Source organism: Aplidium turbinatum, chromosome 13 (assembly GCF_918807975.1).
Source record: "Aplidium turbinatum chromosome 13, kaAplTurb1.1, whole genome shotgun sequence".
NCBI lineage: Eukaryota > Metazoa > Chordata > Ascidiacea > Aplousobranchia > Polyclinidae > Aplidium > Aplidium turbinatum.
Window position 1 is genome coordinate 9731001 of NC_137484.1, and position 21673 is coordinate 9752673.

The following is a 21673-nucleotide window of genomic DNA, read 5'->3' on the forward strand; positions in this document are numbered from 1 at the left end:
GTAGGTGGACACTTTCCTTTGTGAACCAGCAGGCTGCAGCATTGCGAGCCTTTTAGCACTTAGCCATGGAGGTGATTGCTACTTTGAGCTATGTTTAGACTTAGCCTACGGTACTGAAGGCTTAGTCTACTAAGTTTAATGAATTGACACTTACTAGAGTTTCAATGGTCAAATTCTCAAAAAGGTCGATTTTTGTAGCCTTCCAGATCGATCGTAACTCTGCATAAGCATATTGCAATATCATGCGACAATTTACGAAAAAATGTAATTTCTGCCTTTACGCAACCGCGCAGACATTGGCTTACAAGGATGGGATATTTGTTCACTCTGGTCATCGCGAGCTTTTTTTAAGCTCTGGAGAGATTCGCTTGACCAAGGTTCTGGCGCAAAATTTAGTTTGAGCTCAGGTCTTGGCATTTTGTGGGACTTTGGTGAAAAGGCAGTTTCAGTTTTCTGGAAAGATGGTAGGCTACTCTGTTTCAGTTAATAGCCTAGGTTAGTTGGTGTGTGTAGATAAAAATTAAAAGGTTAGGTTTAAAAAAGTCTTACATAAGCTTACTTAGCTGTTAGTTTGGTTAAGGTGGCACTTCACTAGGCTTTTGGTATGATTAAAGTTGGCCTTCCAGCTAGTATGGTGGTCCTACCTCTTAGACGGATTCAAACTATCTTTAGCTGTTGGTCAGGTAGCACTTCACCAGGCTTTTGGTTAAACTTGGGTTGGCCTACCTGCTAGTCTTGCATTGATTGCAGTGTTCAACTGTACAAGTTAAAGGATAGCTCTAGGTCTACAATACTATTCTAGATTATTTTCAGTTGACCTATTACACTGTGTCAGTACAGCGATGGATGCGTTTGATTGATAAGTATAAATCAATTGAAGGCGAATTTCCAGCCAGTTGACGTAACCAAGCAGAAAGTGAAGTTGTTAGCGCTTGAATGCACACGGTCGCAAGATCAAATTTGCCAGAGTACACAGTTTTTAGTCAGTCGAGGCTGGACAAGGCAGGCGTTTGCGCTTTTCGGACTTGTAGTGTAGACCAGGCTTTAAGTTTCTCTGCATGGCGTGTAAACTGGGCGTTCAACACGGAACGGTTTTCACCAACGAATTACGAGAACCCCAGTTTCCCTGGATCAAGCGTTGTTACAGGGCAGGCTATTTTTATTAGACTACGGCATGTCAGTGCACGAAGTGCCATCAATGCCCTACCGAAGTATTGAAAGCAGTTTTCATATTACAAAACAGACTAGTTTTTGTAAATTTGTACTTTCATTTGTTTCATGTTACAAGAAATATGTTACATCGCTCGTCTTTCTGGTGCAAAAAGTTCAAGAACATGAATGAATCTGTGATAAAATTAGAACAATCAGACCGTGCTGTTAAGACAAAGAATGAAATAGGCCACATGTGCTTGGTCTACTGTTGAATTGGAATAGAACAATGGTTTCTTGGAAAACAATTTTCAAAATGAAGTCAAAATTTCATTTATTCCGACATTTTAATAACCTTTACTGCGAATTACTTTTTGTGTTCTCTTCCAAATGCACAAACCTATCTAGTTATTGTAGTATCCAGCCAAAAATGTCGGTCGCGACAACAAAGGAAATTTAACAACAGAAGGCGACATGAAATTTTAAGCGGTTTACAAATCGTATTATAACAATGCGGTAGTAGAGTTCGTGCATTATTTATGCTCAACGCAATACATTCAAGTTCTGTAGGCCTATTCTTCAAGGAACAAAATTACAGTAATATCGTATTAGCGTTCAGCTCAATCTCTTTTTATAACCAAAAACATTTCACATTCTCTGCAATACATGACATGAAACAAGATTGTAGCGCTTTGTAAAAAAAACAAGACAGCTTACTACAGCGCTGTAGTGTATAAGCTTGTTGAAAGGTTCAATTTCTCCAAGCCGGCAGCAATAAATCAATGTGAAGTTTTTGCACATCTCCAATCGGGGCAATATGTTACATTGTGAAAGGACGCTTCAAATGTTTGTTACATTAATACAAACACTAATTTTGGTCATCGTGCTTTTCACATTAAGTACAAATACAGTATGACGATGTCTAGAGTAAGCAAAGTAGCCAATGGCCTGGGTTATGATACACAACTGGATGCAGCAAACGTCCTTTCTTGACAGACATTGCAAAAAAGTGCTTCATTAGTTAGAAACTGCAAAGCTTGGTAGTGAAACTACAGACTTTATAAATTGTCTGAACTAACTGGATACAGGGTTAAGCCTACGTTTTGTTTAACAAGCAAAACAACCTAAATTATCAAAAATAACGAGCAGCTTGAAATTGATCGCGTTTCTTCGACAACTCACAAAAAGCCGCTTCTCTACAACATTGAGGCTAATTTGAGCCCAATACAATCATAACTCGTCTTTAGGAGCCGAAGATAAATTTTCCTCCGATTGTATGCACGCACAGGGTGTAGCAAATTCAAACACATAAGTACATCGGGAAGGTTCATCTACAGATAGCAGCTTGTGTTCAACTCCACACCGTATCCTTACCTGAAACGATAGAAAACGTATAGCTAGGTGTAATATTATTCATTAAAATGTATTCTAAAATAATAGACTGAATAGTTGTATGTCAAACAAGTTTCTAATATGAAAGCATTGCCGAAATGTTGTAAAATAGAAAAAAACAAACACTGCAGTTTCATGGGTAAAACAACAAATAAGCGCTTTTGGGTTTTAATTTTTGTTTTTCATTTCTCCTTTTCTAACCACCCTCTGACGATCAAATTTTTCTTTGTTGTTAATTTGGTCAACGGGTGCAAATCGAAGCTAATGCTGGGTGAACTGAATCGATTTTCCAATTAGAAAAATCTTGTCGCAAAATTTGCAAATATGACTGAATAAAACTACTTTGCAAGTTTTCGGTTTATAAGATTTCGTGGAAAACTTCTAGTTCTCTAGAAGTTTCGGTTTATGAGGTTTCGTGTTTACTTCGGTTTATTGTTTTACTTCGGTTTCGTGTTTTACTTCGGTTTATTGTTTTACTTCGGTTTCGTGTTTTACTTCGGTTTATTGTTTTACTTCGGTTTCGTGTTTTACTTCGGTTTATTGTTTTACTTCGGTTTCGTGTTTTACTTCGGTTTCGTGTTTTACTTCGGTTTATAAGATTTCGTGGGAAACTTCTAGTAAACTATCAACTATTTGGGCAACATGTTTTAATGAAAGCAAACCTCGGTAGACCGGGCAGGTCCGTTCCAGCAAGTCAAACCATTCTCGTACTTCATCTTGGAATATTTAAATCCTTCTGGACCCGCCCACGAACCCCAACGTCTGAAACAGAATGAAATTCATAAGTGTTTGCATTTGTTTATTTATTAATTTATACAACAAAGATTACTAAAAAATTTTGTTCTTGGTTGGCTAACTTCAGAAATTTGATTTTCAGCTAATTGTTGTCAGAGTTTTCAACTTTTATGGCAAGCACAACCATGGGCAACTGATGATACGGCCTGATTTAACACATTTTGCAAATGCTTCCTAAAAGTCTGACAGAAAGTTTCAAAAATTATGAATTATATATTTTTCAATGCCCGAAAAGGTTAAGATACGTGATGTGACAGGAGGCAATTAGAGATGAAAACATGCGATTTAATCAAATTTTACTGCTAGCAACAGTTATTAAAACCTAAAGTCTACAAAACGTGACAAATCAGGCCATGTGTTCAAGTAGCCACGACCAAGCGTTCGTCGTTGAACCGCATTTCGATCGTTTTGACACAACTTTAATGCGACATTGCTGTTAAATAGCTGGATGCAGCGAGTTGAACGAAAGAATCTTACCCAAGATTGGTTTCTGAGCCACCATTTTTAGGACTTTGCGAGGTCTTGTCAAACGGACACAGCTTATACTTGTATCTAAAACAATTACAGTGTAACATTTGAGAAAGTTTTAAGTTCTAACTGACGACTGCAGTCACTCGCTGATTTAGCTTGAAATAAAGAACCCGGGTGAACTTCATTAATGTACACTTTCTTGCTACCAAAACAGGCATGGAGTTGTCTTAATCGGTTATAGATTTAATCATAACCGACTCCATGCAGAAAAACTCAATCCAATCATAATTGAATTGTCACAGTCACAGTAAGTAGCAGCTACTGTACTTAACAAATCATTTCCACCAGTTGTTTTCAACAAACAAGTTGCTTGCTTAATGCTTTTGCTTTAAGTGCAGAGATAGAATGATCACGAATACGATCATTCATGTACCGAAAAAGCCAGCAACCTGTTTGTTGGAAACACTGACGATAGATTGTTATCATCGACGCAGTAAGAAATCTCTTCTTAGTTGGTTTATCATCAGTTCTTAATCAAATAGAATTTCTATACAGCCTTTGATTGCGCAAGTGCAGCAACTTAACCTACACGGAAAATTGACCGGTAGTCATAAAACTTCCTTTTCAACTGATAAGCAATAACCACGCCCAGCAGTTAACAAAGCATGATGGCTTGCAATCTATATGTTCAAGTTATTTCTCGAGCCTTCGAGATCACTCATACGTTGGGACTTACTCCATTGTGATTAGTTCATAACATTGGAACTGCATTGCTTGGAAGGCCTCATCTGGTCCGAAGTCCAACTCAAGAACTTTATTCAGCTCTCTAGAAAAGTCATACACATGTTAGCTTACACAATCCTGGTATGATCTCATACAATCCTACTGTGATCTGCAGGTCAAATAAATATTTTATCGTGATTATTTGTTCACAGGCGACATTTTTTCTCGGCTAAACATAGAAACACATGAAAAGTCAAGCCATTCGCTAAAACAAATGCCAACTGTCAAAAAATGTACTTGCAGCTCAAAAAATTCTTACTGTATTTCTTGCTCGATTTTCTTCTTTTCCTTCTGATTTTCTTCAAGTTTTTTTCTTGCTTCGTTCGCTTCTTGTATCAAAGCTCGGGTGACGTCGTCGTAATAAAGTTCTTCTCCAGCAGGAGCCGCGTCCTAGCAACAACAGCAAGCTAAAGCTATGACTTACTGGGAAGCACAACACAAAAGAGGAGACATCATTAACCAAGGTAGAAATATGCTTGCTCTGACTTGGCAGAAGCCATCATCCTTAAGCATCGGTAGCTGGCTTCACCTTACGGGAAAAGCAGAATCAATCATCATCCGACCCGGAAGAATCTGTTAACATTTACATGTCTCGCCCTCCTGATAGACTACCACTCCCACTAAGTCCAGATGGCTCTTTACGAACTCCGCCGAGATCTATTCTCAGGCGCCTGTGCTGATGCACCAAAAACATCTGCAGTTTGGGTGAAAACTGAAAATGCTGTGGTTTCTCCAAGAGGTTGAGCAATGGAAAACTATGGCAGGATGCAAAACGAAGAGTTTTTCAAATCGCCACCTAAGTTTACATTACAAAGCTTACGTAGTCTTTTGAAAGCTTATCAACTACAGTAAGCAGTAGAAGTCGATGCAATGTTGGAGCACTTGTTGTAATGCTCTTTACGATACACATTAACTGTTTCAAACACATCATGTCATAAAGAAAACAGTAAAAAAGCAACAAACAACGTTGTAGCAGCTTCACTGCTAAATTTATCAAACGACAAGAAAAAGATGAAGTGAAAAAATTGCTGATTGTACTTTACGATGCATATCACTGCCATATTGTATCAGCAGGTATTGGCACCAAACAAGCAAAGTTTTACTCCAGCAACCTCTTTAATGTCATCTGTTTCTTCTTCTTCGTAAGTATCCCCAGCATCATCGTCATCTTCATAGTAGTCATCCTCATCTCCTTCATCATCGTCGTCGTCATCATCATCATGTTCCGCTGCTTGCTTCTCGATTTCTTCCTCTCTAAAAGCGGCCTCTTCCGAGTCGGGGATTTCCCCCACAATCTGAGCGAATACAACAAACTTGTTGTTCTGTCTGCTATCCTGTTTTGCATCGTAACTGAGACTGCAATAGTCTTAGAAACGGAAGATGAATGCACAAGCGGATTCACGATTGGCGGTCACGTGCTATCCAACTTAAGCTATGTAGACGACACGGTCATAATGAACAACTCGAAACAGAAAATACAAGAATTCCTTGATGATCTGTCAAAAACCGCTGCTAAATTCGGTCTTCAAATGAATGTGTCCAAAACCAAATGTTTGACAACTGATACAATTGACAACTCACTCAATCTCGATGTATACGGAAAGCAAATAGAACAAGTATCAAAATTGGCATATTTTGACCACAAACTATCCTCGACCAACGATAGAAAAACTGCAATACAGCACCGAATCGGTCTAGGCTGGGCAGCATTTCAAAAGAATAAAAAGATCTCAACCTCCAATAGATTCCCAATTAAACTAAAATAAAAAAATGTTTCAACATTTACGTTTTACCAGTCGTGCTATACAGTCTAGACTCTAGAATGTGTAAATTGGACCACCGCAAAAACGAAAAATCTCAACACTTTCCAAAAACACATCATGAGAAGCATGACTAACAAAAGGCTACTTGACCACATAAAAATGGTGTCCGACGTTTTCTTCGTAAACAGTTCTTCGTAAAGCAATTCTTCGTAAGCAATTTTTCGTAAAACAATTCTTCGTAAAGTTAATTCTTTGTAAAACAATTCTTCCCAAAGCATTTATTCGTGCATGCAATGGAGATTTGATGTATACGAAGAAATGCTTTACGAAAAATTCTTTTACGGATTTCATTTCACCAAGAACTGTTTACGAACAATTGTTTTACGAAGAATTGCTTACGAAGAATTGCTTTACGAAGAATTGTTTACGAAGAATTCGCCTATAACCCATAAAAATAGAAGACCTACTGACTATATAACGAATCAATAAAATCAAAAAGTTTAAAACTTTTCGGCCATACTAAAAGATCAAAATAAGGAGTTAACAAAATCTGCATGGAAGGTGAAGTTAACGAAAAGAGAAAAAGAGGTACAACACCAAGGCGATGGCATGACAACATCCAGGCAGGGACCGAACTCAATTTGACGACACTGGGTGAGCTAGCTAAGAACCGTGACTCATGAAACAGATAATAATTCATGTATTGTTGATGCGCAACCTGCTGCAAGCGGACATGGCTATTAAGTATATCAAATATGGACCATTTTGGAAACTGGACCCTTAATGTTTTGGCTAACTGCACTATCAGGAAACGTAAGTTTGGCTGAAATTAAAAAACATGTTCGGCAAACTTGTTGACGAATGACAGCACTTTTAGTCTGAATCAATGTCAAAATGACGGATTTTGTTGTCTGGGATGTCAGGTGCTCACATGCCTGTGCCTACAAGTCATAGACCCGCAACAGAAAACACAGGAAAATCATATTCAAGATGAATCGAGTTTACCTCAATTGGTTCTTCTGGGGTCTCAACAGGAGGGGGTACACTAGTTTGAAAAGTTCCATTTATTTGAGACCACACAGATTCCATGAACTGACTGAGATCAACTGCTGCAGTGGACAGTATGCCCTGTGAAAAAAGAAAATTTGTATATTTTATACCTAATTTATCTTAGGTAGCATGAGATAATGAGGTACAATGACAGTGACACCGTAGTTCATTTTGTGTCTTGGGATTTGGAGCTATTTGCAACAAAACGAACGTTACCAGAGAAAAAATCTACCTCAGCTTCGGTTTCAGTGAAATCTCCGTCTGCAGTGTCAGGATCGAGCTCGGTGTGGGTTTGAAGTTCATCGATGGTCACACTAAAACCAATCAAAAATTACTGGGTGTTCATTCTAATGCAAGGCAGCATGGGAGACGACATATTAAGGGGGGCGACAAAGACTTACACTAGAACAGGGTTGGCCGACAATTTCTATAAACAGAGCTTGCGGTTTGATGACATCGGAATGATTAGGAGAAAGGGCTGAAATATTTAATCGATCCCTTTAACCGGCAAGAATGAAAATACAGCAACCGTGTTTGGATTCCTTATAATTTCCACCAAAACAACAGCGAAGAGGAAATAGCTGTGGACAACGATCAGCAGAGAAACCAAAATTCAAACTTCATTATATTTACCTACTTGCATGCGAATTTTGTTCTATCCCACCGCATGTTTTTTCGTATACCCGAGCAAACATCAATAAACAAGAAAAATTTTGAACTAAAAAACAAATACAGCAATTAATCAGTAGCTTACCGAGAATCTCCATCAGCGTCCATCTCCGCAAAAGCTTTGTTTCCTTTTTCAATGTTCATTTCTTGAGCTTTCCTTGCAAGCTCTTCCTCCATAATTTTTCGTCGTGCTTCTTTTGCCTCATTTTCTTTGGCTTCTATTTCATCCTTCACTTGTTGCAAAAGAGCTTCAGCCTCTTGGGTTCTGGTCAGTTTTTCTTGCTCTTCAACAAGAGCTGCCTGAACACAAGTTTATAGTTAGCTTTTCTGAAACCATAACTACAGACAAAACAAGGTTAACATGTCAAAGTATCTCGCAATGCCGTGTTGTACAAATCTCGATATAGTTGTTCATAAGCTAGGCTACTCACAGCATCTCACTACTTTGGAAATAGCTTTGTAAGAAATGATTAAAATTTAAAAGATTGATCCATCGGTAATGAACATTTGATGCAGCTGTTGTTAATTTAAGAAAACCTTTTGACTATAACGAAGCTACGCCCAATTGCAGCAACAATAAACTCCAAAATTCTAAAACCTTTCGGTCATACTAAAAAATCAAAACACGGAGTCAGCAAAATCTGCATGGAAAGTAAAGTTAACGGAAAGAGAAAAAAAGGCAGACCACCAAGGCGATGCACGACAACGTCCAGGCATGGACCGAACTCAATTTTACAACATTGGGCGAGCTAGCTAAAAACCGTGACTCATGGAAGCAGATAATCCATGTTGATGCGCCATCTTCTGCAAGCGGAGATGGCGATTGAATATATTATATCGTTAATTAGTCACATCTGTTCAGCAATTGATGGTGGAGTAAAAAAGGTCTGAAAGAAGACATAAAGGAGGATGTGGAAGCCATGAAGCTGCCGAAAATTTCGAATGCAACTTGCAAAAATACTAGACCTGATGCAAGAAAACGGACAACATTTTCGGATTCAACATCGAAAAGTACACCAGGAACCGTCAACAGTTTGGTAATTGTTATTTTTGTTATTTGCGCAGTGTTATTTTTGTTAACATCGAGGTCAAGAAAGACATTGATTTTGTTCTGATTTCAGAAATTATAACCAAGAAGTTTTCTGTGACTGAGGAAAAAAGTAAAAAATGAGTGATTGATATAGAAATTTCCAAATGTTTTACCTGCTTTAAGCCAAGTTTTTATTTGTTTATAAGCCAAGCGAGGCTGTATGATAAAAGCAAAACTAGGCTACTGTCGGTCCAGGCGAACTACCTACTGGCGTAGGCAATAGGCATACATAGGCCTACTGTGTACTGGCAGTAGCGTAGCATCAAAGAGGCGCGTGCCCTCCTAATCATTTTAAAGCTCAGTAAAAGTTTTCATTATTTGATAAAAAAAAAACTTTTCATAAGATTGGTTTGAAAAGTTTCTGAATTATGAAGTATCAAGGGTGTGGGGGAGAGGGGGGTCACCAGTTACTTAAATGCGCAATTCATGCACTTGAAACATTTTTGTTTTGAAACTCGAAGGCAAGACACGAAATAGCAACGACATTCCAAGAATAGGTCATTAATGAAGTTGGTGTTTTTAAACATTGTTGCCAACCAAGTATTATGACATCATAATCGTCTTTCGGATATATCAGAATTTTGGTCGTTTTTCATATTTTAGACATCAACTGAAGTTAGAAGATCAAAACCAGTCAAGTAAGGGTTTGCTGTTTTGCTACATACAGACTTCTTAACTAATTTTCAGGAAAAAAAGCATTTCTGTGCGTGCGTTTCTGGATTTCTAAAATCTTCATATTTGGTCGCAACGGTCAACCGCTTCCATTGAGGTCAACCGCTATGAAAAAAACAATTAGTTTTAGTGAGAAATAACCAAGGTTCATTTTTATTTTGTTAAGTGCATAAAACAATCTTAATATTTTTAGTAATAAAAGGTTTCTGCAGACTCTTAACCTCACTTCTGGCTTCTCGGTGAACTTATGGGAATTGCTAATCATTAATAATTGTAGGATCCATGTGAGAGGATTCAACCAAACGTATAATAATCAACAAAAAATCAACCAGGTTTGGTAACTACAAAAATTTATTGGTAGAGCTTTCGCCGCCGTAAAGGCGGCTTCATCAGTACTCTTATTCAAATAGAATCATTATTAAATTAGAATTTTGATTCTATTTGAATAAGAGTACTGATGAAGCCGCCTTTACGGCGGCGAAAGCTCTACCAATAAATTTTTGTAGTTACCAAACCTGGTTGATTTTTTATTGATTATTGCTTAATATTTTTGTTGGTATAAAAAATAAAATTGCTGCCATGACAAATGAAATTATTGTACCACCAAATTCAATTAATTTTAGTACGAAATAATCAAATCTCGCGTCATTCGGGCTTTGCGTCATTCGTGGCTTGCAGTCTAAAGATTGTGTCATTTGCTTTCACATTATGTGGCCCACCGTATAAAGTTGTAGACCGCCTTCAGAATCTTTTAGAAAAACCTTCTTTTCTCCTTCCTGAGTCCATGCCGTCTTACTGGACATTTGCAAGTTAGTTTATAGTCTCCCTCCGCACAATATTGCAGGCCAAACACAACTCCGATACTTGTTCTTTTTAACAAAAATTTTCTTTCATATTGCCCACATTCCCTGAACTTTGCCATCCCAACCTTGCTCTTCTTGTCACAGAGCCTGCCTCTCATCCACGGATTCACCAAATCACTTCAATCAAGAGAGTGATGAGAAACTCAATGCAATGCAAGGAATGTGGAAAGTGGGTACATGCAAGATGTGCTAATGTCAAGAGAGCCGCAACAAGATTGGCGAAGTGTTTTGTTTGTGGGAAATGCAATAAAGGAAGGAATGAAGTGGAAGGCCATGATGATGAGTTCTGCCATGGCATCGAAACAGTGACAGACTTCTGTTATCTGGGTGATCGGATAAATGGAAGTGGTGGATGTGAAGCAGCGATGACAACAAGGGCAAGATTGGGCTGGGCAAAGTTCAGGGAATGTGGGGAAATGTTGTATGGCAGAAAATTTTCACTAAGGATGAAAGGAAAAGTATATCGGAGCTGTGTGCGGCCTGCAATGCTACATGGTAGCGAGACATGGGTATTGAGAGAGAGTGAACTGGCAATCCTGAGAAGAACGGAAAGGTCAATGGTGAGAGCAATGTGTGGGGTGAAAACGAGAAGGGAAAAAAGGACTGAAGAATTATTGGATATGCTAGAGATGAGAGAGACCATAGACCAACTGGCAAGGGCAAATGGAGTAAGATGGTATGGACATGTGATAAGGAGGGAGGAAGGAAGTTTTCTTAGAAAGGCACTAGATCTAAAGGTGGATGGGAAGAGGAAACGCGGTCGTCCAAGAAGAACGTGGAAACAACAAGTGAAGGATGAGTTTAAAAAAGTCGGACTGAAGGAGGAAGATGCAAGGGACAGGGTGAAATGGAGAAAAGGGATTAAGACAATTGCTGCGCGGAAACAATCGGCCACCCCCACTAGTGGGGAACAAACCGACGATGGATTATGATGATGATTACATTATTACAAATTTTCACTTGCATCTAACAGCTCTATTGCCATAAACATAAAGCATATCCTAATCTGGTATAACTTTCAGACCCATTCATGTGGTCCAAATATTACAGTAATTTAGACTAGAGCTACTGCAACATGAGATGTAACAAAAAGATTGTGCATTAAGTATAAGACAAAACACAAAGTTTAATCGTTCGTAAGACAAGCATGGCAGACCTTTTGTTTTAATGTATTGCCATCTGGGTTTTTTTTTTCGGTCATTTATCGGTCATTGACCGATTTTTTAGCAAAATGTCCGAAAAAAATATAGTCAATTCGGTCAAAATGTCCGAAAAAATATATAGTCAATTGAACAAATATGACCAAAAATGACTAAAAATGACCGAAATAAATAAAAACGGACCGAATTTTTTCAAGTCATTTCGGACAAATGACCGAAAAGTCTCAGCGAAAAAAAAAACCCAGATTGCCATAGGCAATACTGTTTTATTGTGCATAAAAACTGTACTAGGCAATCTGAAACAAAAAGCAAAAACATACTTGCCGCTCAGCTTTCTTGGCAAGACCAGTCTCAGAGAAAACTTTCCTCTTCACATATCCCTGATTGGCTTCATCCATTTGTTTTCGCATCTCTTCCTTTTCGATTTTCCACAATTCAATACAAGTGTCTGGACAAACCGGTATAGATTTGATCATTGATCAATACCAACACTTCAAGTTCTTAATGTTTCTACATTGAAACATTCATCATCATTATCGTATATATATCATATAATCATCAAATTAAAGCAAAACATAGAGATGTCATTTACATTTGGACACGCCTTGGTTTATAATAATAATAATGTTTGTTTTATAGTGCTGCATCCATTGCAGAATGCATTGCTCCTCAGCGCTTTACAAAATTGATCAATAAAAAAAACTTACAAAAAAACTGTAAGCAGTGTAAAAAATCAAAAATTTACATGTATTGTACAGCCATATTACTGTTTGATGTAACAAAAATCACAAATGTAAGGTCACATAGAAGCTGAGTTTTTATACTTGGACATAGACTTTGATTTTTCCATTCATCACTTCCATCACAGCAATCACACAATCCGTCATTTACACGAGAGGAGGGAATATTCTTAGGCCGGTAACCTGAAATATGGTTTTAACAGTGACATGAGAAAACACCATGACAAACCATGAACGTTGTCCAATAATAAGGGAAACCAATATGATTAGAGCGGTTGACATGTGCCTTGGCCGACACTGCAGTATGCTAAAAACTGTTTGAATAAAAACCTCTTAATAATCTTCTTTACAAATTGTTAAAGTTTTACACTTTAGAAATTGAATGGATTTTAAATGCACAGTAGACCTCCCCAATCCCCGGACTTTTTTTTGTTTTTATCTATATTGTGACTTTTCTGCATGGGTTTTCAATGCTGATTTCAAAAATATGCATAAAATTTTTTTTCGATTAACGTCTGGGAAGTTATTTGCTGTTGCTTAGCAACAACTTTTCATAAAAATTACAAAAATCTCCTTTAAAACCCCTTTACTTTTAACCTGGTATCCTGATATCTAGATTATCTGAAAGCATTTCTTCTGCTGAAGAATCAAAAAAAAAATTATTAAAATTGGACAATCGATACCAGAGTTATGACCGTTTAAGTACCCAGATTATGCAGTCACGCATGACTGATTTTTGTTAATTTATTGCCAAATGATACTAGAAAAATGGTGAAAGTTGCTGTCAAGGGGTTTTTGGGGGTAAGGAGTTCAAAAAATATATTAAAAAGTGTCTCAGATCAACAGAAAAAAAGTTATTAAAAAATTGATACGAACAGTCATGCATGAATGATTTTGTCGCAGTCGCTTCATTCCTACAACGAGATGTATTCCTTAGGCACCACAAACGTTAAATGCCTGGAGTCATATACAGTATAACGTGGAACTGATCATCTCAATGTAGCTAACATCTGGGTACCCATTGCACTTGATGTTAGAATACACGCTTCATTGCTCGGAAAGAGCTCTGATCAAGTGCAAGATGGTCACAGTCCGCCACAATTTCAATAGCATCTCTAACCCAGCGAAATGAAGTCAATGTATCTAAATCATGTGGCAAAAAATGGATTAAGTCAGCTGAACTTAACGATAACCTTCTGTAATGCATTTCAGGTTTCACTATTGATCAGCTAGCATTTTCTACTTGTGTCTTGTATGATTATATAACGTATTGTATACACTTCTACTGTCTGATATTCCGTGTGTATTCATGTATCCATCATGGAGCTGAGGAAGAGTAAAATAAACAATGGTGGTTTGCTTGGTAATTTGCAGCCTTTAAAACATTTTAAGGAAGGACAATTTAGACCAACTACTGGAGATGTTCTTCACAAATACATATATCATCTTCAATTAAATCCTTGTAACCACCAGAGTGGGAAGCTCGCAGCTTGGGATACAGCAGTATGTCCAGCAAAAGTATAGCAGCCTGCTTGCATTCCACTGATGACAAAACAAAATATCCAAAACAAAATTATTCGTTTGGTTGATGAATGCAAGAAATACAAACATGACAAAAAGGGATCTGCTGCCTTAATTAAATTTCGAGAAACTCTGACAACAAGATTTATGATATCTGCTAAGAAAAGGTAATAAAGTATGATGTATGTTTATTCCCAGTATACGGTACTAAACAACCCAATGATTTTTAAAGTACCTATTAATTTTTGATACGGATGCATAAACAAGACGTTTTTTACAGATAAATGCAGATTCTCAGCCATCTACCTCAGGACTTAATTTCCTCTCCTCATCATCTTCCCAATAAATTAAGTCGAATCTGCACTGAGAATCTGCATTTATCTGTAAAAAATGTCTTGTTTAAGCATCCGTATCAAAAAATTAATAGGTATGTTACTTTAAAAATCATTAGGCTGTTAAGCATACTCGGAATAAACATACATCATACTTTATTACCTTTATTCGATTCTTCAATGCATAATTCTTGAGCGTTTCAACCTCTTTCTATCAAGGGGTCCAAGAGATGCTGGTTGGTTTGTTTCAAGTAATTTAAGAAACTGTATACCTTCTGCCTTATCTTCTGGTAGCAATGTTTTGTTTTTGTTAATAAGATTTTCGGCATTCTTAGCAGATATCCTAAATCATGTTGTCAGTGTTTCTCGAAATTTAATTAAGGCAGCAGATTCCTTTTTGTAAACTTTCACCATTTTTCTAGTATCATTTGGCAATAAATTAACAAAAATCAGTCATGCGTGACTGCATAATCTGGGTACTTAAACGGTCATAACTCTGGTACCGATTGTCCAATTTTAATAATTTTTTTTTTAAATTCTTCAGCAGAAGAAATGCTTTCAGATAATCTAGATATCAGGATACTAGGTTAAAAGCAAAGGGGTTTTAAAGGAGATTTTTGTAATTTTTATGAAAAGTTGTTGCTAAGCAACAGCGAATAACTTTCCAGACGTTAATCGAAAAAAAATTTTATGCATATTTTTGAAATCAGCATTGAAAACCCATGCAGAAAAGTCACAATATAGATGAAAACAAAAAAAAGTCCGGGGATAGGGGAGGTCTAATGCACAGACATAATCTGCTACTATTCGGTGAGTCCGATTCGGTGAGTCCGTTTCGATGAGTTCCTAACCTCTAACCCAGTGGTTCCCAACCTGGGGGTAAATTACCCCCGAGGGGTAATTTGCCTATTTTTGGGGGGTAACGAGACCCGATTTGGAAACAGTGAAGCAAGTGAAGGTCGTGAACTTTATAAAAGCGAAGGAATTGAACAGCCGTCTTTTCAAGGAACTGTGCAAAGAGATGGAGAAAAATGCAAAGCATTACTATATCACACAGAAGTACGATGGCTGTCTCATAGCAAAGTAAGAACCCGCCTGGTAGAACTTCGTGAGGCTGTCCATGTTTTTCTGATGGAAAAGAAGTCCGATTTGGCTGAATACTTCTCTAACCAACAGTGGATTTCCCAGCTGTGCTACCTGGCTGATATCTTTGGTAAATTAAACAAAAACAATCTTTTAATTCAAGCCAAGAATGTAACTGTGATCGACACCAAAGTAACCGTAGCACTGTGGCAGCATTTATTGGGAAGGTTAAGTTGGAAGAGGCACACTTGGCGCAGTTTCAGACGCTCGACATATACCTCGAAAGCAATGGACTTGAGTTGAAAGTGGCGTTAAAGGAGGACATGGCTGACCACTTCGGCCAGCTAGCCAAGAAGATTGACAACTATACTTTCCGAATTTGAACATGGCTAGTCTCCAATGGCTAGGCCTTCACATGTGGTAGCCAGGTGGATGATGACGACTTTTCGGCAAAGAAGAATTTATCACTCTGCGATTAAACGAAGCATTGAAACTTGATTTCAAGGGAAAAGGCTTGGAACCCTTCTGGATTGGCAGACTCCAGGACGCACCAACATTAGCGACACGGGCATTAGATATCCTGACATCTTTTATAACAACGTATCGCTGTGAACAAGGATTTTCTACTGTCTTGGGAATGAAGACAAAGAAGCGCAATCGCCTAGATGTCGAAAGTGACACAAGAATCGCCCTTAGTACCACAAAGCCCAGGATCACAAAGCTGGCGGCTGAAGTCCAGGCCTACCCTTCGCATTGAATGTTTACCGCATATTGTTATCTTGTATTTTGATTGTCATAGTTAGCCCTTTGAAATACATAGCAATAAACACCTTTGTTTTTGAAAATTGGTCGTGGGGGTAATTGGCTCACTTCAGGGTGGAGATTAGGGTAACAGCCAAAAAAAGGTTGGGAACCACTGCTCTAACCCTAACCCCAAACACCTAACCCTAAAACGGCAATGATAATTAGGCTACGGTACCAATAATTTAAAAGAAAAAATTGAAAAAATCCCTCGTTAAGGGATCGAAACCGAAACGGAACGGGCCATTCCAGATGGGTCTGCTACTATTCGGTGAGTCCGATTCGGTGAGTCCGATTCGGTGAGTCTGATTCGGTGAGTTCCTAACCTCTAACCCCTAACCCTAACTCCTAACCCCTAACCCTAAAACGGCAATGATAATTAGGCCACGGTACCCGATAATTAAAAAAAAAAATTGAAAAAATCCCCCGTTTAAGGGATCGGACTCACCGAATCGGACTCACCGAATCGGGCCATTCCGTTCCAGATATACCGTATATATCTTATTTGTCTGTACAAGTTTCTAAGTACGATACAAAAAGCAGAAAAACACAAGAGGATACTTTATCAAACCATACATACCTGCATTAGTGCAATGAAAGATTCCATTTGGGCATGCTGATGTACCTGGTTCATCTGACCCATCAGGGCAGTCACAGTAGTCATCATTTACATATCGGAAGTTAATTGTTTTGCTTCCATCCAAGCATGTAAAATCTTTGGAATGGTCATACAAAACTTGTTCTGTATGAAAACACAAGTTTTACAGGAATGACAAAACATGAACCTTCAACCGGCAATATGTCATTTTTAAAAACCTCACAACCCAAGCTCAATAATGCACGAAAAAATCAATGCAACAAACTTATTAAACTATATTCAGTTAAATTGAATTGTATTAAACTCCAAAACTCTATTGACATGAAATATAATTTTTTTAACACTTTGGCTGCATTGGTATTTTCAGTGTTGCTTGTCAAGCAACATAAATGCAGATTTTTTCTATGAAAAAAACTTTGATACAAATTACAGGCCTTAAAACTCGTGTTTTTTTCTGGCAGCCATCGTGGCCTACCGAGAGCTCCTTCTCGGCCGCCAAATCTGCGTGCTTGGAGACCAAAAATACAATAACGATAGCACAAGTACATAGCATTAAACTTGCAACAATGTTAAAATGATCACTTAGCGTTGTTGAAGTCTGGGCGACGTCCTGCAATAGAATCGTTGTACCACGCATAAAATGCTATATCGGGATTGTAATCCGGTATTGCGGGACCATCTAACGACCCTAAATTGTTTTAACTGCTCGCAGCCCAGTAAATTGTTTCAACTGCATACTGCCTTTCATAAAACCTGACCATTTATTCCGTTATGATGTCAGCATTGAGGGTGTGAAGTCACTAACCCACAGCGTTCTCAACTATGAAGACACGTGTTTTACCAACGGATGTCAACTAACCTAGTTCTCCTTTTTAACAACGATTTAATATCCGACAACATTGAATCGATATAAAAACGACAATATCGCCAGCCGATGTAAATTAGCACTTTGGATTAACACTTCATTAAAATAAACATTGGGAATTACAAACAAGACTTACAGCGCTGGTGATCGCAGCTGGATATATTCAATACAACAGTAGTGACTATGATGCGCTGACCTAATTCTGCGTCACTCATTGATACTACATATTTTCGACATTTATAATAATCCACGATCATTCTATTGCAAAATTAAATAATTGGCTAGAAGAAACCGGCGGCCAAACTTGGCCGACGGAGGAGGTAGCACAGGCGGTCATTCAAGCACTTCTTAGCGGCCATGGCCGTGATGGCCGCCGGCTGCTTTAAGGCTTGCAAATTAGCATAACTTACTTGTTAATGCAACTCCTCTAGGTCTTTCAAATTGAATATCATTAGCTCTAATATAAATAGTGAAAAAAGACAGCAGATACAATGGTATAAAATTTTTACATTGGCCTGACAACATCATTGACAATTTATGCTACACTACATTCAACAAAATGACATCACAGTACAAAGCAACCAATTATTTGTTTTTTACTAGACTTATCAGCTGAAATTATAAATAAAGTTACTTTATTTTGATAGAAAAAATGCACAGAAACAAAGAAATGTTGGAGAATGACATACATTTGTGAATGACATACGTAGGCGTATGCTAGATTGTTATTGTTACATTATTATTGAGTGGCTGAAGTATTAACAGCAACAGAGATATAAACGAATTTGTATGGCTGTGGCTATATCTACACTATATAATGTAATAATAGCCTCAATAGTGTTGCCAGATAAGGAATTCTGCCCAAATTTGATAAAATTTTAAAGCTGTTAAAACAAAAACTTGTATTTTGGAATTTTTTTTAGTCCTGGGCAAAGATCCAAACCCTAATCTTATTCCTAACTCTAACCCTTACCTTAATCCTTCCTAACGCTAACTGTAATCCTAACTCTGGCAACAAATGATTGTAACCATGGCATTAAGCGTGGAAAAATAGTCACTTCCAATTTGTATGTACAGTAGACCAGCTACCGGTAAATTAATAATGCAGTAAAGATGTCTCTATTCAGTTTCATACTGGTAACTGACTGCCTTATCATGGTAAAAGGCTGGAACACAGGCTAAAATTGTGAAATGAGTTCAAATTTAAGTTTTGATTCCCTAGTACCATGTACAAATTTAATTCTACCAGAAAGAGATGCAGGCATGCAGCTAAGAGATGCTTCAGCTTACATAAGCTTTCTACAGTGTAGGACAGGTGCATACGTAGCTTAGTAAAATCTACTAGCCTATTCTTTATTTAGAGCTTTTCTAACTCTTTAGACATTGATTTGTGCATTGTTGTTGAACATCACAGTATCGACAACATAATTGGCATGTCAAAAAGTGAGTGTTCAATATAAGGAAGACCGGGGATAGTTCGGACGCGGGGGATACCTTGGATAAGGCATTTGACGCCACAGTAAAGTACTGTTAACCAAAACAAACTTTTTATTGATTGAGGTTGTAGTTAGAAAGCAATACTCAGATAAGCAAATGATGATTTTGACCACCAGTTAATCAGGTAGCCATATTTTCTTCATTCACCTGAAGTCACGTGGTTGGGGATACTTCGGACACAATGGCCGAAGTATCCGGTGGAAAAAATCAAACTTTTAAAAACAAATCTTATTTTCAGATCTTTTGAATAATTTATTGGATTTTAAAGACATGGTTCGAACATATACGGTAAAAGAAAAACAAATATTCTGTATTAACTGTCAAATCAACTCAAAACGTCTGCATAAAATTGCTGTCCGAGATGACCCCAGGCATGTCCGAAATTACCCTGGTACCGGGGTGACTTCGGACATTTGAAGACCGTAGAAACTACGGTATGCTTTTTATAAGCATTTCCAGTTTTCTGAATCAAACGATACTCCTAAACTTTTTTGGCAAATGCTTTACGATTTACAACAAAATAACATTTACGAACTTGAATATCTGTGTAATTTAAAACTGTGTAAAAGAACTGTGTAATTTAAAAAAAAATGAGCTGTTTTCAAAAAAATCGTCCGAACTATCCCAGGTCTCCCCTATTGGCACAGACCATTTCTTCTTTAGCAAAGTCAGGGATATCTATAACTACGGGATTGGAAACTCTGTGGAACTGAAAACCATTTTATACACCAGTAGGGTCATTTTTCTTTGTGCGCTGCTGTGATAAATAATCACATAAATTGACCTCAAAGGGTAGCAAGTAGTAGGCTAAACGAACAACCAAAAGTGTAATCATTAATTCACCTGTAAATTGTACGGTCTATGCTTGCCTGGTTTGTGTATTTGTTTGTATTCCATTAGTGCAGTTATGTTGTATTTTGTTTGCTGCTTAAAAAATTTCCAGAATGACTATTGGTTTTAGTTCTGATGACGTCGTAAACGGATTGGTTTCGCACTGGATTAATCAGTGAACAAGTTGATGATACAACAGCATATTTCACTGATTGCTGAACACTCCTCATTTACTTCTGATCCGATTTGCAGTACGCACAATGCTAAAGAACAACAGTAGGCTGTTTCTGGACTCGTTGCATTCATTCATTTTTTGGATTCATAGTTTTTTTTTTCTAGCAGCGTAAATGTACTTTTATACATCAATTAAGTTTATGTGAGTGTACATTTTGTATTATTATTGCAAAATCTAACTTTGTATATCTTTTAGTCGGTATTTTATTTTGTTAATCTTTCTGTAGTCCTAGTAATGTGATGACCCTACTGATGTATAGCACTGGATAGAGTTTCCAATCCCGTAGTTATAGATATCCCTGAGCAAAGTATTTCCATAAAATGCTCAATAAATCTTTAGAAGACGCTTGGGGCATACAAATATCTGTAATAAACCACAGTTCCTCTTCATCGTTAGTCTTCTGCATGGAATGCAGACCTGTATAGAACTGTAGATTGATTTCACCAACAAACACAACATTGGAAAAAAGCTGCCACACGGCTGATCGCCGTGAGTTCTGTGCGAAAATGCAAGCGTCATATTCACTTCCGCATAGAAAAGACTAATTCTCACTGATGCAAAAAACTTATTTAAAACAAATTCGAAGAAAGCTGGACAATTCGAACAACAAAATTAATTTCAGAAGGCTTCAAAAATACTTAAATTTTTTGACAATTCAACTAAAAAACAATAAAAGGTTTGGTGTAGAAAACAATAGCAAAAGAAAATTGTCAATTTATCATCGTAAAATTTGAGTTAAATTGATTGATTGGACTTTTTTCCTCAGACTGGGAAATCTTCTTGCAGATCTTAATCCTGGCAGTTTTTTTTTCTGTCGGTTACTTCGCATAGAGTTTGTATTAATACCGTGTGAAAGCAAGCATTTTTTCTATTGCTTGTTTAGTTTAGTGGTTTTTATCTTGTGCCTAATGTTCGTGAAAACGACGGCCATCGAAGTCAATTTTTTTTTTCTTTAAATTAATTTTGTGGTGCACAAGAGCTTTTCAAAAAAAGTAGCGTTGGGATTAAACTTATTCTTCATTATGATTGCAGAATTTCATTGGAAAGTACGGTAGTTATTTCGGAATCTGAATCAACTAATCTCTCAAAACACTTTCGGAAAATCTTACTTTCAATCAATCAATCAATCTTTTATTTGTCAGTAACAGGAACATAGGTAGGCCTACATGTTTGAAATATGCAATTAATATACACAATGCAAAAGTTACACAAGTTCCCATACCGACAGGGAGACAACGAGACGACCATACGGTCTACTAGTCAATTGCCACCATAATTTTTCGTTATCAGAAAGTGTTCATATAATATTGTAG

The 21673-nt window shown here is 37.4% G+C and overlaps 1 protein-coding gene across 1 annotated transcript; it reads right to left on the minus strand.

Moving 5' to 3' along the window:
- Window positions 1-1228: 1228 nt before the first annotated feature.
- On the minus strand, window positions 1229-18405 carry LOC145781969 (glucosidase 2 subunit beta-like). The gene is made up of 13 exons (XM_082593683.1): window positions 18208-18405; window positions 16915-17076; window positions 12682-12780; window positions 12178-12305; window positions 8158-8372; window positions 7636-7717; window positions 7359-7481; window positions 5703-5885; window positions 4850-4980; window positions 4544-4633; window positions 3814-3888; window positions 3204-3303; window positions 1229-2523 (listed from the first exon to the last, which is right to left on the minus strand). Exons 1-13 carry the CDS (start codon window positions 18323-18325, stop codon window positions 2380-2382), a joined length of 1650 nt encoding a protein of 549 aa, XP_082449809.1. The 5' UTR covers window positions 18326-18405; the 3' UTR covers window positions 1229-2379.
- Window positions 18406-21673: the final 3268 nt, after the last annotated feature.